The 13,623-nt window shown below is 49.1% G+C and overlaps 1 protein-coding gene across 1 annotated transcript in view; it reads right to left on the bottom strand.

The window, feature by feature from the left end:
• Positions 1–13,623, bottom strand: part of IRAK2 (interleukin 1 receptor associated kinase 2) — a 58,228-nt gene that overhangs the window by 25,952 nt on the left and 18,653 nt on the right. The window contains exon 3 of the mRNA XM_059940367.1: positions 6,072–6,218. Within this exon, the coding sequence (XP_059796350.1) occupies positions 6,072–6,218 (147 nt within the window). The remainder of the gene's footprint in view (positions 1–6,071; positions 6,219–13,623) is intronic.

Genomic DNA, 13,623 nt, shown 5'->3' with positions numbered 1-13,623 from the left:
GTCCCCGTGTGACAGGTGGAGAAAGGGAAGCACTGGAGGTGGCCACTTGCCCAGGGCCACGATGAGAGTAAGTGGCAGAGTCAGCCTTTAAGTGGAGATCCTTGGGCCTTCTAACCCCTACACTGTGCCACCTCCCACAAAAGCAGCAGAGAAGGACACAGGTGCATTAGCTACAGAGCCTAACTTCCATAAACCTCCATGGCAGCAGGAATGGCAATAACCAGCCTCCCAGGGCAGAGGCAGGAGAAGCCTGCCTTAGTGGGTTGGGAGATCAAGGAGGGCTTCACAGAGGAAGGAACACTTGACCTGAGCTTCAAAACGGGGAAAACATTTGCAACAAGTAGCTATGACGTAGGGAGGGCACCGAGGCCGTGGAACCGGCCCACAAGGAGGTGTGGCAGCAGGAAAGCCCAGGCGTGTGGTAAACATTCCGGGCACGCTTAGTTAGCAAACACTGACAGCAGTCCCAATGCTTCCCTGAGCTAACTCATTTCACGCTCATAATAGCCCCAGGAGACAGATGCCAGTATCATCTACTCTTTACAGGTGGTGAAACTAAGGCACGGAGGGGTGACCCAACCTTTCCAAGGGCACCCAGTCAGTGGCTCCAGAGTCTGTGCTCTTAATCCCTTAGTGAATGCAGAAGATTCACAAGAGAGGTGGCTTGAAGAGTAAGTAGTTCAGGGTCAGGGAAAAGTCAGGTTAAAGAGGGTGACATGTCTTCACCAGGCACCACGTGAAGATTAATCTGAAGACTAATGGGGCAGTCTGGGGTCTGCAGGTCAGAGCAGGTGCAGGCCGGGAACAAGACAGGCCACGTAGCTGACCCACATGAAAGTGGACCTTGACCAGAAGCCTGAAGCTTCAGATGTCACTGTTGGAAATACCCAAGTGGCCCTACTGCAGGGCTGGCCTCTGAATAACAGGGGGCCGGCCCTTCCAAGGGAAACTGACTTTGACCCGAGGGTTGCTGGCCAAATCCACCTGTTTCAAGTATTTCTGGCTTACCTCATCAAGAAAGGAGTTATTAATGTGGACCTTTGACCATAAAAAAAATTAATTCAGAATACTGAAAATAGCACCATGGTGAAACTAGAATCAGCCTTCCAAAACTATTAACCAAGGCAGCTGATAAAACAAAACTCACCTGATAGAAAGCCTGAGGCTCTTTCATCCTCTCAGAGGAGGGGCCACCCTAAGCCTCTCTCCCTGCGTTGTCTGTTGCTTCTAGAGTCTTTTGTTTGTTTGTTTGTTTTCTTTTTTCCACATTTTCCAGCATTGGTGATATTTGAAAGGACTACACTTGAGAAGGTACCGTGCTGGTACACCCACACTGCACCAGCAACCCCCAGAATGGGGTACTAACAATAAACACCTCTCCCCAAAATACACAGGTGCGCACACACATTCACACACACCCTCTTTGTCTCTCAGTGCACTACAACTTAAACTGGCCTTTGGACTTCCCTGGTGGCGCAGTGGTTAAGAATCTGCCTGTCAATGCAGGGGGACATGGGTTCGATCTCTGATCTGGGAAGATCCCACATGCCACGTAGCAACTAAACCAGTGCGCCACAACTACTGAGCCCACATGCCACAACTACTGAAGCCCACGTGCCTAGAGCCCAGAGCTCCGCAACAAGAGAGGCCACCGCAATGAGAAGCCCGTGCACCGCAACGAAGAGTAGCCCCCGCTCACCGCAACTAGAGAAAGCCCGCGGGCAGCAACAAAGACCCAACGCAGCCAAAAAAATTTTTTAAATATATAAACTGAGCTTCAGGGTAAGAGCTATAGCTCAGACACGGGAATTAAACCTTTGGCAAAAAAAGGAAAAAATAAAACCAGAATAAATGGATAAAGAAGATGTGGCATATTTATACAACGGAATATTACTCAGCCATTAAAAAAAATGAAATAATGCCATTTGCAGCAACATGAATGGACCTAGAGATTATCATACTAAGTGAAGTAAGCCAGGCAGACAATTAGCATATATCACTTACATGTAGAATCTAAAAAAAAATGATACAAATGAACTTACATACAAAACAGCAATAGATCCACAGACATAGAAAACAAACTTATGGTTACCAAAGGGGAAAGGGTGAGGGAGAGATAAATTAGGAGTTTGGGATTAACAGATACACCCTACTATATATAAAATAGATAACCAACAAGGATCTACTGTATAGCCCAGGGAACTATACTCAATATTTTGTAATAACCCGTAGGGAAAAGAATTTGAAAAAGAATATATATATATAACTGAATCACTTTGCTGTATACCTGAAACCAACACAACATTGTAAATCAACTATACTTCAATTAAAAAAACAAAAAGGTAAAATAAAAAACAAAATAAATAAAACCAGCAACGTGCTACAGACCAGCTGGCAGCCCTGTAACCGGCCAGAGCCCCGCTGTTCACTTAAACCCATCCGCGCATCCGCATGCACCCAGGCCGCGCTTCCCAAGGCTGCTCCCACCCCGACTCCCCACCCCTGGTGACTGGGTGCGGAGGGGAGACTGCCTTGCGGTAAGGCTCCTGGCCACTGCTGCTCCAGCGGTGGAGGCCTCCGCCCTTGCCCTGCCTTCTCTTGGGCTCGGCTCGAGACCCTTGGCCTGAGTGACCCAAACTGTGGTCAGTCATCCATCTCCTAGGCGATGGCCATGTGTCTGTGCTGCTCCGCAATAAGTTACCTGATGTTTTCTTTCAATCCACTCCCGTTCACGTATTACATATTCAGCCTCGAAATCCCTAGTTGTTGTGCATGTGATATATTCTCTGTCTGACACCTGTGTTCCATGTACCACTGGGGACAGAGTCTCTACACTCTGGGAACTGCTGTTCCAGGCCACCTTGACTGCCCTCCTGCTTCTTTCCTGGAGTTCTGCTCTATCTGCCCTCCCCGCCTCGGGGCTGACCTCAGAGCAGGCTGCACACACGGTCCCTCATCCTCTCGCACTGCCCAGCTAGGCCAAGGTCAGCGCTGGCCTCACCCAGCCATGATTCTCTGGTCTGATTGATGCCTGGGGTTTGCTCTGGGGGCTGCTCCGGGCCTCTCAGTGTGGGGGGATCGCTGAGGTCTGCTCTTGTGACACAGGAGGGCTACTAGGGGTGGTTGAGTCTATTTATCCCTGTGGTTTGCGGAGGGGGGGCGGGGGGAGGGAGTGGAATTTGAACCAATACCGCAAGGCTGAGAAATCAGATAAGAACTAGCCCTTGCTTCCACTCATGGAAGGCCTGGGCCAGGGAAGACAGTGGCCTACACAAATGTCATTTCCAAAACACTAAGAGTTAACCCTTCATGGTGCCATTTCCCACAGAAATCTTTCTAAAACGTTTGCCTTCTCAAGCAGAATGCACCAAATCTTGTCCTGCTGAGTTGCGTCACTGCAGGCAGGAACAAAGAACACGCAATGGTGCTGTATCTCATTTGGGGTTTTCTGGATCCTGCCCTGTGGCTGGCAGTGGGTCGGCCTCTACAGCTTCCCCATCTCTTTCTTGGCAGCAGACAGAACTGAGCTCAAGTCCTGGCTCAAGTCATTACTAAAGATTTGACCTTGGGTGGGTTGTGCTTCATTTCTTTAGTTTTCTCAGATGTAGAAAAAAACCCAAAAAACAAAAAAACAGTAAGAGTCCATTCTTTGTAGAGTTCTTGTCCAGATTAAAAGACACGGCATAAAGCACAAAGATCAGTCTCTGGTATACGTGGGGTACCAAGGCTGGTAAAACTATGTGTAGATTAAATCAATTCTGATGGACAGACGATGGCCTCTCCCATAGGTAAGGCTTTGCGACAGTTATTTCAGCCACTCAGAGCCCATTTATCTGAAATCTAGCTTTGAGAATCTGTTTAAGGAGGTGCTTAGAACCTGTCCATGGCTCATCTGCTCGTGTATTTTCCTTCTCCATGTCTCTCCCCACTACGGAGATTAGGACGTGGGCTCTGGAACAATTCACCTGAGCTGAATCCCGGTCCCACCGCTTGCTCAGCCATGGAGCTTTGGCAGGCTATGTCTCCTTCCCCAGCTATCAAGAGCCCCCTCCCTGGGTGGTCAGGCTGATTCAGTGACAGCCGGCACCATTCCTACCTGTCTGTGCCCTCCTCCCCAGCCACCTCTGCCTCCACGTTCTCCACTCCTACGAGATAATCAGCTGGAACTTTGGGCCCAATGGAACCTTGGGTTTTCCCAAGAAAAGACTGGCTTTGGGTTATCTGATGAAATTAATGATGATGCCCTTATTTTTAGTTTGGGCAAAGATAGACAATCAACTTCCTGTCTCTGTCTACAGATTCTATTTATCGTCCTGACCTGTCTGGGCACACGTCCTCCCAAGTGCCATTCAAGAAAGCGAAGGGTGCAAAGGCTGGCAGAGACATATGATGCTTGTTTTCATGGCAGCCTAGATAAGGAACCTCTGAAGAAGCTGCTATACCAGTAACCTCCTCCAGCTTCACCAGCACGCCCCTCGAATTTCCCTATTTTATTATTATCTTTCCCGTTGGCCATCGATCAGTATCATATTAGCTTTAGGACCATTTCCCCTTATCTTTAATTGCTGATCAAAGTTCTGCTCTTTTTTTTTTTTTTTAAACTCTTTAGCTACAGGAAATAATTTACTCCTTGGTCTAGGATTAACTTTCCAGACTCAACCTATCTGGGGTGCCTGGAATGTTCCTAATATCGGCTAACGTTTAATGAGCACCTACGTGGTGGCAACACCAAGGTGTATGATTCCTAACCACACACGATGATGTAGGTGGTCAGGAATTATTATTCTATTATTATGCGCATTTTATAGATGAAGAAGACGAGGTACAGAGAGGCTAAGTCATTCTCCTGCTGGAAAGGGCAGAGTTGGAATTCAAATATGGGTCTGCCTGATGCAAAAGCCCGTGCACGTGCCTCTCAGCCGACGCTGACCCTGGCTTTGGGAGCCACGTCAATGGGTTTGGGAGGTTTCATGGATTTGGGGTCTCCGGCTTTCCACTCATGAGGCTGCAGGAGAGCAAAAGGTGGGCGGGGCTCCGGGGGAGAGGTGGGGAGGACGGCATGAGGAGCGGGTACCCCTCGGGAAGTTACCCGCTGGCTGAGTCTTTCCATCATTTGGCAAACTGTCCCCGAGCCCTTCCCTGGGCACAAGGGGATGGAGACAAAGCTGAAGTGGGCTGAGAGGCTTTGGGGTAGGGGTGTGTGCAGCGGTTGAGGGTATAAGCGTTCAAATCACATGGCTCAGATGCCTGTGCTGGGGGCTTGGGGAACCACAGGTAAAATACCTGGGCCCCGTAACGTATGACCTTGGCAGGCTGTTTAACCTCTCTGTGCTTCATTTTCCTCATCTGTGAAATGGGGAGAAAAACAATACCAAACTCATACAGTTAGTTGAGGGTTAAATAGCTCAACTTCTTGAAGGGCTTAGAACAGTGTCTGGCACATAGAAAGCCCCCAGTTACTGAGTTTCTTTTTTCTTTTTACAAAAATGGGCAACTTCCCTGGTGGTCCAGTGGTTAAGACTCCGCGCTTCCACTGCAGGGGGCACAGGTTCAACCCTGGTTGGGGAACTAAGATTCCCACCAGCTGCGCAGCACAGCCAAAAAAAAAAAAATTAATAATTATAATTAAAATTCACCTTGCTGGGAATTCCCTTGTGGTCCAGTGGTTAAGAATCCACGTTTCCAAAAAAAAAAAAAAAAAAAAAAAAAGAATCCACGTTTCCACTGCAGGGGGCACAGGTTCAATCCCTGGTCGGGTAACTAAGATCCCACATGCCGTGCAGAGAAACCAAAAAAAAAAAAAAGCTAATAGACGGTATATATCCTTTTGTCGTCTGACATTTTAACTTTTTAAACTCAGTATATCGTGAGCATATTTCCATGTATGTATACAGACCTACATCATTGCCAGCAGGATTTTATTGTTACCACAATCTGTGGTTAATTTTGCCATCCACATTTGTTGTTTCCAATTTTTTGCTATTATATGCTGAGCTAAATATCTTTATAGATAAAACATTTCCTTAAATAAATCTTCTTTAAATTAAAAAATTAAGTTTAATTAAAATCACCTGGGCCTGGAAAGGTGGCTGGCCTCATGGGCTGCTCCGTTTCTTGTTTATCCTCAGCGTTTCTTACAGAAGCTGCCAAAGGCTTTCCTGGCTTCACGGTATCCAAGAAGTCTGGGAAGGAAGACTTGATTTCAGGAACTGATTTCCCTGAAACGAGGTGGGAAGAAAGAAAGCTATTATCATTCAATGAAGGGGGCTAGCCATCGACAGGCTGGGTCCAGAAGTCAGAGACCTGGATCAGAGTCTTGGCTCCGCCTCAAGTTCACAATGTGCCCCCGAGGGTTGTTTTCCCCTCTGGGCCTCGGCCTCCCCATGTGTAAGGTGTAGCTCTTGGACCTGACAATCGTCCAGCTGAGACACTCTCTCAGACACACCTGGCTTCCGATCCTACCCATTGTGTGACCTTAGACAAGTCACTTTCCTTCTCTGAGCCTGTTTCCTCACCTATGAAACAGAGATGATCATCATGATAACATCTGCTTGCCTCCCTCACAGGGCTGTTGGGAGGGGGGAATGAGAGTGCAGACATGAAAGGCCTCTGCAGACCACACGGTTCCCTGAACATGTGGGGAAGTCAAAGATCTCCACCCAGCTGAGTCCCTAAATCGAGCCCCTAAATATAAAAGTACTGGCAGTCCTCCAGCTTTCCCTTCCAAGAGCAGTGGAGACATGTGCATCCTTCCCTGTTCTAGAGATGGGAAGCCTGAAAATAGCAGCCACGTCAACTGCCAGCCGACAATGCACGATGCGCGGCCAGGCCCAGCTCTGCACGCATGCAATCCTCACAAGGTCCTTCACTGCAGCCTGGTGGAGATGAGGACCCTGAGGCCTGAGCAGGTTAAGTGCCTTGTCTGAGATCACACAGCCTGGGCAGGCAGGACCGGCTGAAAGAGCCTGGGTGGAGGTCACCTGTTTTTTGAGAGTAATCACTTCCTCTTTGCATTGAATTGGGAAAAACCCCAAAGGTGCCAGAGGGTGTGTCTCCACCAGCTTCCACAGAGCCTGCTCCGAGTGAACCTGTTTCCTCTCCCTTCCCCCCACCACTGCCATCCTCTCTCCAGGATGGTCCCGGCCTCCAGCTCCAGTGGCCTCCAGAGCCCTCCCCAGGCCGCATCTTGCTAAAATATAGACCTGGCCTCACCACCTCCCTGCTTAAAGCCTTTATGACTCCCCACTGGCAGGATAAGGCACACACTCTTCACTCGAATCCTCCTATCTCCCCACTGCCTCCCAGACCAAATCCAAATTCTACAGCCCTGCATTCAAGGCCCTTCACCCTCTGGTGGTCAGAGGTGGACCCATGTTTGAGAACCGAAAAAACAGAGGGCACTGAAGTTCGGGGAAGGCCAGCCCACTTGCTCACTCTCACATGGGCACTAGGTGGGGCTGAGACAAAACACCTCCAGCCTATGAGTCTCCAGGAGCACTTATTCCAACAGGTAAACAGGGTGTCTCTCTCTCTCAACAAAACCGATCGTCACCACGGGACCAAGCTTCTCAAATCCAAGCTTTGGGACAAGAACAATATTAGCAACGCCTCAGCGAATGGCACTACAGTGTGTATGGCACGACGCAGATTTATTTGATTTTCTTGACAACTTCTGATGGTTAACAGAATTCTCTGCATTTTATTTTTGAGCATATTGAGGCTCAGACAGGTAAAATGGTTTGTCCCAAGTCAAACAGCTGATGGGATTCAAACCTGGGGTTGGTTTCGCGGTCATCCGTCCGGTAGAACCACTCACATGGCCACTGTCCTCAGCATCCCTACTCCCCTCTGCAGATGGGCCCCGACTGAGGAAAAGCAGGACAAAGGGTACGAGCAAGTGAGGAAAGGCCAGAGGGAATGCACAAAAGTAACCAGAAGGCCAAATGGGGGACAGTGGGTGACTTTTTCCTTGTTTCCTTTGCTGACATACTGTTCTTTCAAATGGAACTATCTTATAAAAGAAGTAGCAGAGCTTAGCTGTTCAGAGTTGAGGCTCTGGCCTGACACCAGCTCCCTCACCTCCCAGCTGTGTTTGCTTTGGATAACTTCCATGAGACTAAGGGAGATAGCACATGTTAACCAATTAGCTCAAAACATGGGAACTTCATTGGTGGTATTGTTATCATATTTTTAATATACCGGGTCACCTCTTAAACAGCCCAGAGTGGGTGTAAGGAGCATAGTTCGGGAGTCTTTCCGTTTTCATTTAACACAACTCTGAATCATTTACACTTTTTTGTTGTTTTACTGTATTTGTTTTTTTAAATTGTGGTAAAATACATTTAACGTGAAATTCATCATCTTAATCATTTTTAAGTCTACAGTTCAGTGGCACTGCGTGCATTCACACCACTGTCCAACCACCACCATCATCCATCTCCAGAACTTTTTCATCTTCCCAAACTGAAACTCTGCCCTCATTAAACAGTAACTCCCACTCTCCGCTCCTCCAGCCCCTGGCAACCACCATTCTACCTTCTGTCTCTATGAATTTATTCATTTAAATATTTTGACCTGTGTGAGTTTTTTATTTTTTCACTTTAATAGTAACTAAAAAGATGTATGTGGATATCCATGATATGGAGAGGTGTCAATATATTTTTTTAATTGAGATATAAGTGACATAGAACATTATATTAGTTTCAGGTATATATCATAATGATTTGATATTTGTATGTATTGTGAAATGATCACCACAATAAGTCTAGTTAACATCCATCACCACACATAGTTACAAATTTTTTCTTGTGATGAGAACTTTTAAGGTCTACCCTCTTAGCAACTTACAACTATGCAAAATACAGTATTGTTAACTACAGTCACCATGCCGCACATTACATGCCCTGTACGTAATTTATCTTGTAACCGGAAGTTCTGCCTTTTGACCCTCTTCACCCATTTTGGGCCCCCGCTCCACCTCTGGCAACCACCAATATATTGTTGACTGACAATGAAAGAGGATATATAATGTGTTACCCAGGTTTTTTTTTTTGTAAAATATGTGTAAAAGTATAGAAGACATCTACATATGAAGAGAAAAAGAACCTGAAGAACATACAGGAAATGCTAACTGTGAACATTTCTGGATGGTGTGATTATCAAGGATTGTATAATTGTGGGTTGGGGGGTTATTTGCATTTGGCAGAATCTTTCAACAATGATCATGTATGTATCAGTTGCACAGTAAATTGTTTCTTAAGAAAAAAGTCAGTAAGCAAGCTTGCTCAAACAGGGACTAGAACGGAGTCTTCCAAAGAGGGTGAGTAGCCAGAAAGCAGGTGAGCAGCAGATGCAGGGCCCGCTCGCTCCTGGATTTTGCCGCTGATTGTCCAGGACGTGCCCTTGACACCTTCACTGTGTGTGTCCTCACCCCAACCCTAGGGGTAGCAAGGAGGGAAACGGAAGCTCAGGGAGGCGGGGTCCCCTCCCAGAACCAATGGCTGTGAGCAGGATTTACGTCCCCTGTGGGGACCCCGGAGGACACACACTTCGTTTCTCCCCACCTGGGGTCCTCAGCCACCACACGCCCCCAACCCAATCGCCTCAGGGAGAGGCCCTTCTGGCCCAAACTGGGATCCCAGAAGCGAGGCTCCTCCCCAAGGGCAGCCCTGCCGGCAGGACGCACAGACTCCCGCATCTCTGCTCATGTAATGCACTGCTCTCCACAGGCACAGGGTGACACCGTCCCTCGTGCAGTGACAGCTTTGCCGGTGAGAGTCACTGGCAGTGAAGGCTGACTCGTGAGCAGATCCAGGGCAGAAGCAAAGACCCCAGGAGGAAGGGGCCCCCATGCCACTCTGAGCCCTCTTCCCCCCTGCCCTCCCCTCTCTGGCCCGGGGAGACGGCCCCTGGACGCACCCTCCCTCCACCAACTGCCTCAGTTGGGGTCCCACCCGTGTACCTCAAAGGGCCACGTCCACGCCATCCTCATGATGACATCTGTGTATGAGACACAAGGGCAGATGTGACCCCTAAGCGGCCCCAGCTCCCCTCACGTCAGGCAGGCCGGGCCTGCTGGTGAAGGGGACCCCAGACAGCCCACCACAGTAGGAGGTGCTCCTGGCTGCATCAGCTTCTAAAGGTGCCACGTGCACCCCAACTGCCTGCGTCCCCAGAATAAGCAGCACTTTCCCCCATGCAAGGCCCGGCTGAGCCTGTTTCGTCATCAGACAAATGGAAGTGAAGGTGACCGTCCCGGCCTGACCTAACTTCAGTGTCCTATTCCTTTTTTCTTTCCCTTTCTGCACAGATCTTTGCCTCTCCATCAAGACTTACGTGGCAGGAATACCAAAGCCACCCACCCATTTGTGGCTGACCTCCCTGGCCTCCACCAACAGGGGATAGAAAAGGCTTCATTATGTACTCAACCTAAGGTGAGTCTGCAGTGACAGGCAGGGGCCTACAGCTGGCACCGTGGTCCATGCAAACATGTGGGATTGGGGCACATGCCCGCCCGAGGAGGGAACAATCCTGAGGCACCGGCACCGGCGGGGGCTCCAGCCTGAGACGGAGCTTGTCAGCGCATTTCTGCTGCAGCGCCCCCTCCCACCTAGTCACACACGAGGGCCCCACCCAGCCACAGAGGTCAACGTCAGGCCTGCAGTAACAATCAGATGACAAGCTTCACTTTCCTGTGAAATCCCCGTTTCAGCCCTCTGTGGGTTTTCAGATGCAGACAATAAATAAGAGGCATAAACAGGACACATCTTCATTTTGACTCTTAGGTTGCTGGTGCCCGATCTTAGTTGGAAGGCGCAGGGCAGGCCTTTGCTTGCCTCTTTTTCCACAGCAAACCCAGAAGAGGGAGAAACTGTGGCTTTTCTGCCCTTAATGCCTGGAAGCTGACCCCTGATAGCTGAGCGGATACAACACCACTCCTTTGGGCCGGTACATAAACCAGAGTGCCATTGAAATAAAAATAGAACATCGAGGGCAGGATGGAGCAAAGGAGGACAAAATGTTCATGAAAAAGGGTCGTGACGAGCTTTAAATCTCACGAGTTTCCTGTGAGTTTCCTGTCTGCCAAGGCCAAGACCAAAAAGCAAGCCGGTTACATCATTTATTCCTATGACTGATAAACGGGAGCAGCCTCATGCTTCCAGGACAGCACTCTTTTTTCCGCTGGAATTACATTCTCACAAAGATTCCATGCATAAAGTTAATTCTGCAGGATCATGAGATCCAAAAATAAGAATTGTGATCATAGAGTAGAAGCGAGAGCAAGTGTGGGGAAGCTTCCAGAGCCAGCCTTTCTAATCCTAGCTGTACGCCCAAGGACAGATTTCTTAACCCTCTGAGCTTCATTTGCATCTTCTGTGGAGTCAGAATAATTATAACCCCTCTGTCCCAGAACAGTCCCAGGACTCAGTGGGACCAGATACAAAAAGCAGCTGGGCCAAGGCCAAGGCCAAGGCCAGGACACAAACTGTGACATAGTCATCCTCTGACCTCTGTCCTCTCTCCCTACCCAAAAGAACCTCTGATCCCAACTTAGGGTCTCTGAAGGAAGCAAATGGGGTGGATGGCTGTATCCAACAGTTTAAACCCTCTAACAGGGACTTCCCTGGTGGCGCAGTGGTTAAGAATCCACCTGCCAAAGCAGGGAACACGGGTTCGATCCCTGGTCCAGGAAGATCCCACATGCCGCGGAGCAACTAAACCCGTGCACCACAACTACTGAGCCTGTGCTCTAGAACCCGCGAGCCACAACTACTGAGCCCACGTGCCACAGCTACTGAAGCCTGCGAGCCTAGAGCCCCTGCTCCGCAACAAGAGAAGCCACTGCAACGAGAAGTCTGCGCACCACAACAAAGAGTAGCCCCCGCTGCCTGCAACTAGAGAAAGCCCACGCGCGCGCAAAACTGAAGACCCAATGCAGCCAAAAAAAAAAAAAAAGAAAAAATACCCTCTAATGGACACATGACTCTCAGTGGGCAGTGGCAGGGCCTTGAAGGTGCAGCGGCCGTGGGGATGAGTAATACAGAAGCCCAGCTAGACCTGCTTCCGCCCGCTGTGTCGTTGGCAGCCAGCCTGGTCACACACAGGAGGACAGGCGGCGTGGAGTTCTCCCTGCCAGTGCCCCTAGGGACGGGAGGGGATGCCAGTGCTCGAAATAACAGCTTCAGTGTCTGTGGGCACCAAGGGGTTGATGTATTGGTTCTCAGATCAATTAAATCAGAGTCTGGATGCTTTCGAAAGTTCCCTAGGTGAGGCTGAGAACAACTGGCTTAACCCGGAGGGATGAGGGTTGAGTTTCTGGCACCAGGAGGCAGAGAAAGGGGGCAAAAGCATTTCTCTGTGCTCTCTCCACGGTTCCCAGGGGACGATGGGCCTGATTCCTTTTTCTCTCTGCTTTGTATTTTCAAGAGGCCCCACTCTCTCTAATGAGCACAAATCACATGTGTTGTGGAGCCCAAAGATGAACTCAGGGCTTCCAGCCCGCCATGCACACCGCAGCCAGGCTCACGGGCAAGGGAAACGCGCCAAGTCTCATCCGACAAGTGGGACGAGGAACTGTACCCTGCACCCCCAGAGATGATGAAATAAGTCAGTGCTCAACAGTTATAAGCTACTATTGTAATTTACTATCATTAGGATCATCACCCCTGAGTCTAGGTCAGGCTTTTTTTTTCGTCCTAAGTGCTTTCCCATAGGTGTGGCCTATTGAATTCAGAGGATACCTCCGGGGAGAAAGCCCAGTTGCCCTCTCTAGGTTATACTTCAGTAAAGTGAAACCTGAAATAGTTCTCTTATTTACATTTTGTTTATTGAGGCCCCGCCTCCTTTGGTCAAAAGGCTTATGTGTGCCGGACCCTTGGCAGAGGGGCCTGGGTTCTCCTCGCCGGCTGGCAGCCTGGGAACATTTAACACAGTGGCAAATCCAGGAGCCACACGCTTGAGCAGAGGGGACTCCAGCTGCCGGCAAGGTCTTTCCCCAGTGAGCACAGTCTGGAATTCCCCCCACTCTTCTCAGCCCTCAAAGTAAACAGTGAGGTAATATTTATATATCTGTTTTTATTCTTTGCATTTATTCTGACTCATGTGGCTGAAACAGATACCTTCTAGAGCAAATGAAAGTGATTCATCCCTAACTAAAGAACCTAGGTGCCAGCTGGCCATATCAAGACAAAAAGAGCTTTCTGGACCCTCTCTTTTCCTTTTCCTTTCCCTCCCAATCCCTGGGGCTCAACCTTCCTGGGCATCCAAAGTCCACATACACAAACCACTCAAAACTCCCAACTCAAGCGAGACGGGAAGTCAGGCAAATAAGAGGGCATGACCTGTCTTAAGACCTAATCGCCCTATCTCAGCTCCTCCATGGGACCTGCTCACCGGCTGCTAAAATGACTCATCCATCCTTATTCATTTATTCACTATGTTGGGGACTGGGGGCTCTGACTGTTATCAAAACTCACATGACAGTTAAAAGACACCTAATTTTAAACTGGGAGGAGTTCTATGCTGACAACAAACCGGAGGAAGGGAGGGGTGTACCTGACACTTACTTACATGGGATGCCCAGGGCAGACTTCTGTGCGCAGGTGCCATTTAAGCAGAGACCCA

The sequence above is a fragment of the Balaenoptera ricei genome, chromosome 11 (assembly GCF_028023285.1).
Source record: "Balaenoptera ricei isolate mBalRic1 chromosome 11, mBalRic1.hap2, whole genome shotgun sequence".
Lineage (NCBI taxonomy): Eukaryota > Metazoa > Chordata > Mammalia > Artiodactyla > Balaenopteridae > Balaenoptera > Balaenoptera ricei.
This window is presented reverse-complemented; position numbering and strand designations above follow the sequence as displayed.